The 4,853-nt window shown below is 43.5% G+C and overlaps 1 protein-coding gene across 1 annotated transcript in view; it reads right to left on the bottom strand.

Annotated features, from left to right (window-relative positions):
- The window catches only part of LOC103386225 (RNA-binding protein Musashi homolog 1), a 24,207-nt gene that overhangs the window by 3,168 nt on the left and 16,186 nt on the right, over positions 1-4,853 (bottom strand). Inside the window, exons 7-9 of the mRNA XM_008320402.3 lie at positions 1,545-1,593; positions 503-585; positions 210-327 (exon numbers count right to left, since the gene is read on the bottom strand). Of these exons, the coding sequence (XP_008318624.1) occupies positions 210-327; positions 503-585; positions 1,545-1,593 (250 nt within the window). The remainder of the gene's footprint in view (positions 1-209; positions 328-502; positions 586-1,544; positions 1,594-4,853) is intronic.

Below are 4,853 nucleotides of genomic sequence, written 5' to 3'. Positions count from 1 at the left end.
AGGAGGATGGAGCATTTGTGTGATGCAACATCTTTGAAAACAACACATTTGTACCTTTTTTACAACGAACCTACGGACTAATTGTTTGTCTTTGTAAGCACATAAATCAATGTGTTATTAACATGTTATTCTCCTCTATTTAAGCATGCCATGCACCAAAATGTAATTAACTGTAAATTGCAACAAAAATGTTTCATTATCCATCCTACCAAGCATGCCGATTCCCAGCATGAAGGCATCCATCCCATAAGGCATCACTCTGGATCGGCCTCTGGCTGAGCCTGTCGGTGTCATGACCTCTTTTGGCTGGGCTTTCTTACATTCCACCTAAGGTATGCACAAAATATGTTAATTTGCTGTATTCTGACAAAGATCAGATTATAAATGCAGCTTCATGCAACGAGACTCAGGCTGCAAATTATTTATAATTAATGAGGTTTAATGCACAGGACTATTGACCGATCTGAAAATAAGATTTCTGAGCTGATGGAGAGGAGTTTACCATTTTACTGTTGATTTCATGGAAGTGGATCTCACACACTTTCTCCACTACGTCCTCATTTTCAAAGGTGACAAAACCGAAACCTGGAAGACACACAGATAGACACCCTTACAGCAACACTGCACTGGGAGAAAAATCTATTTATGAACACAACATTTTTATATGTCAGACAAATGGAAAAATAGATTATTGGGGTTAAACATTTCCACATATTGTTAATGGTGGATTTGATTTCATTTGAAATACAGACCTTATGAGTATTTAATAGTGTCTCTAATTTCTAAATGTGTTATAATTAAAAAAAGACTAGAAAATTAATTTGAAATAAAGAAAACAGATAATGCCTGTTTGTCTGGCAAATAAAACGTTTAATAAATTAAAACAAAACAGTTCTTTGAGAGTGTTTCAGCCTTTGGGTGTCTGCATACGTTCTAAGAAGACGATGCTCTGAATATTAGTGAATTATAAGACTGTTGGGCAGAAAAACAAGTTTAAATATAGCGAGAGGGCTGGAGACAGTAAAGGTCAAAAACATTCATGTGTCGCCGGCTATCTGCAAGAGGCACTAATCCACTCTTCAGCCGCTGCCTTCATTAATGTCTAATACAAGGAGCTGATGACCTGAGTACAAGTCTAGGGAGCCACGCACTGTCAGTCCTTTGATGGTATCGTACAAGAGCAAGGGCTGGAATTGTCTTCAGGAAGAGCTGAGCTGGGACTATACTGTTTTTCTCCACCAACAATGACACTCAATTTCTCTGCTCTGCTGCTACACATTCTCCTCTCCTCCTTTCCCTCTCTCACTTTTCTCACTTGTCTCATTAAGTTACATCCTCGCCTGTAAGTACCCTGACCCTGCGGTGTGACCCTCAGCGGGCGCTGCACTCCTGACTCACCGAGAGAGGACAGAGATAAATGAAAGACGGGGACACCGCAAGAGAAAGGAAGGACAAAAGAATGTGAATTGAGAGATATTTCATCCAGTGACTGGATGGCAGTGTTTTTATTGATGGAGGACAGTGTGTCAGCTGTGTGTCCATACCTCTGTGTCTGTTTGTTGTTTTGTCGAACATGAGCATGGCATCGTCAACCTGTGAGGACAAAGCAAAGGAAAAAAAAGTGAGCTAAGACGTATTAACACACACAGACACACACACACACACACACACTATTACACAGCATGAGGTTCTATTGTCCCTTTCAGCGTTGGAGCAATAGGAGAGAGCAGATGGAGATGGTGGAGGGCAGGGAGGGAGGGGTGACAGGTGACAAAAGAGTAAAAGAAAAGAAATAAAAAAAAGAGAGCGAGAGGAAACGGGGGATGTAAACCAGGGGCCCATTAAACACAAAGTGAAAAGAATTTTATAATTAAGAAAATAGCGAGTGTTGGCTGTTTACTGAGCACTTTTTTTTTAAAGTTTCTGTGCTGTCTCTGACTCACCACTGCTACCCCCCATTTGTGTCCCCCTCACTCATTCTTTTCCCCTCTGTGCAAAGTTTACTATTCCCATGGAAACCCTGTTGAGAATTTCAATTAGAAAAACTTGCCCCTCCTCCCCAACCCTAACTCATTTGAATGAACAGAATGAAGTGGAAAAAAGGGAGGAAAAAGATCTGGGATAGAAAGCATGAAACAAGAAGAAGAGGGGAGAGGAAAAGGATGAATAATGCAGTGATTAAAAAAAAGACAAGAGGTAAAGTTTGGGTACGGGATAAAAAAAAATCTCTGGGCGAACATTTTGGATCAGAGAGCAGAGAACAAAGTGAACTGTGGTCTTTGTCAACATGCTCTTCTTTTATTCTCCCTCCACTTTCCTTTCTGCTCTCACTCCACTGCCCTATTCATATTCCTCCTCCCCTCCTTTTCACCCTCCCCCCCTCTCCTCCTTATCCCCCCTCCCTTGCTTGTCCTTCACTAGCAGAAAAGTTAGCGTCTACTGCTCCAGCTCTGACGGCATGAGGGCAGAGAATCTGAAGCCAAGGTCGGGAGTACTGTCAAAATACATTTTTTAACCACCCAACAAAAATGTGGGGGCCAAAAAAAAAAACAACACACAAAAATATCGATTGTAAAAACTGTGTCCACAGGACACACCGACTATCAGACCACATGGCTATTTCCATTAGGCAGCAAGAAGTGTAACTCAAACCAGCGTAACATGAGTGGCAGAGGCCTCTGGATGACCAGGCCATCTGATTTCTGACTTTTACCTCAGATGAAAGGCACACACACACACACACACAATTCACTGACCCACTGAGATCATGTCTGTGCATGTGTGTAAAAAAGTAATTTTTTTCTTTTTCTGTGCCAAAAGAGCTTTTTAACCTTTTAACCCTCTGTTTTGAAAATGTTTAGGGCACTTGTTTAGTTTTAGGACTACAAAACCGGCTTAGGAAATCCACTCTCAAAAGAACCGAAGCTCGTCTTAATCACTGCGGCTAGAAAATATCCAGCTTTTATTGAATGTACACAGCCATTGTATAAAAAAAACAAGTGTTCACAGGCAAGTCCATTTCACTTCATCCCAGCCTCATAAGAAGTGGCGCTCACATTTTCTCCCTGCTGTTTCCTCGCATCTCCCTCTTTTATTCTCTTTCTCTGCCGCCATCTCTCTCTCTCCACACAGAGCAGCAGACAAAGTGTTCAGTCAAGCCTTCTAATCGTCAGCTCACATGGGTGAGTGCAGTCCTAACTTTTCCCGTCCACTCGGTGCACATGCTGCACTTTTCATCTAATCCGTTTCTTTCTTCCCTCGCTCATGTGACATATTTTAGTTCAAAACTAAGGACGCTGAATAAATAACGCAATTATCAAACAACAAGACCTGTTTAACACACGATTCTCAGGCCCTACAATCAGTGTTGACTGGGGTGGAAAAAATAATTCAACAGTGAAGTTCTCTTTGAGCTCTTACTGCTGCAGGTAGATACAGCAACCAGAGCTCTGATTTGTTCAGTCAGGAAAACCCCGTACACCAGCGCACACCTTTGATCATTCCTGGTTTGGTTGAAAACAGCTGATGTGACAGCTGAGGCACAGTTCCTACCTCATCTACCAAGTGTGTGCTCAGAGGTGCGCTTCCAAAAAAACATATAAACTCCAGCATGTATCAAAGAGTTACCAGAAAATGCACAGAGCATTCTGTGTTTTCACTTGCAAGGCGGTGCCACGGTATGAAAACAAACAGGCCAGTGAGTCCAGCTCCATCCAAACTTGCACCTTGTAACCAGGCTCAGATAATAAACAAGAAGTAACTCCCGCTCAGTGGGAATTCGCTGCGGGATCAGCGCTATCCACGAAACAGCTTTGGTCTCACGTGTCCAAACACTGCAAATATCCCCTTATCCTGCAGAGGGAATGTTGTCTAAGTTACAAGCGTCTGTGTTTAGCGGTGATTGGGTACTGAGGTGCAGTTACTTCATCTGAGTCTGGAGCCTTCAGGACATCTGAGGCACTGTCACAACTTCCGCCTCACAACTAGGACAGGCTGGATCCACGACTTTAATTTAGGGGACATTATCTGAATATGAACGAGTAGCTGAAAATATGTTAACACCCACACATGACACAGAGGCCGGCTAAGAGACAAACAGAGCCAGACATGAGGCAGCAGGAGCTCCGTGCTGTTAATTTCTTCCAAACCATTAAGCCCACATCCTGAAGCAACGCTCATTTTCAAACCATCCTGCTCTCCAACAGCAGCAGAACCACACGCTTAGCGGCGGTGACAAGTGGACCACTGGCTGTGAGCTGGAACCGTCTGCATGTCCGTGTCTGTCTGTATCTGGACAAATGTTTACAGGCTCGTCTCCATGTGCAGTCTCAACAAACCACTGTCACACACTTCTTATGCGGACTCACAAACACACAAAACACACACAGCCTTCTTTCCATTCATGCAAATACACACTTCTTACGCATTTTAAATGAAATAAAAAAAACACACAGCTAGGTTACAGCAGGACAATGGGGGAAAGCAGGTCACCACGGCAACAAGCGTTGAGGGTTTGTGTCTGTATGGGATGGGAGGGGAGTCTGAGGTACTGGTTTTGGATGGGGGGGGGGGGGGGGGGGGGGGGGGGGGGGGGGTACAGGAGCAGCTGTTGCATTTGATTAGTTAATAGGAAAGAGCCTAAAGCTCAACAGACTCTTCAAATCCCTGAAGTGAAGCTGGTGAAAAAACAACACGTGAAGAATAGGAAGGATACTTTCTGATCCACAGAGCCCATCAGATGACAGTTTTTCACTTCACACAGACACTTTTTTCATACCACTATCTCAACATTCTTCCTTTTCTTTGCCCTTCAACCCCTTCTGAGTCCCCCTCCCGCTCTCTCCATGGGGGGT

Source organism: Cynoglossus semilaevis, chromosome 11 (genome assembly GCF_000523025.1).
Source record: "Cynoglossus semilaevis isolate Cse_v1.0 chromosome 11, Cse_v1.0, whole genome shotgun sequence".
In the NCBI taxonomy this organism is placed as follows: Eukaryota; Metazoa; Chordata; class Actinopteri; order Pleuronectiformes; family Cynoglossidae; genus Cynoglossus; species Cynoglossus semilaevis.
Note: the sequence above shows the minus strand (reverse complement) of the source record. Positions and strands in the feature narration are given on the sequence as shown.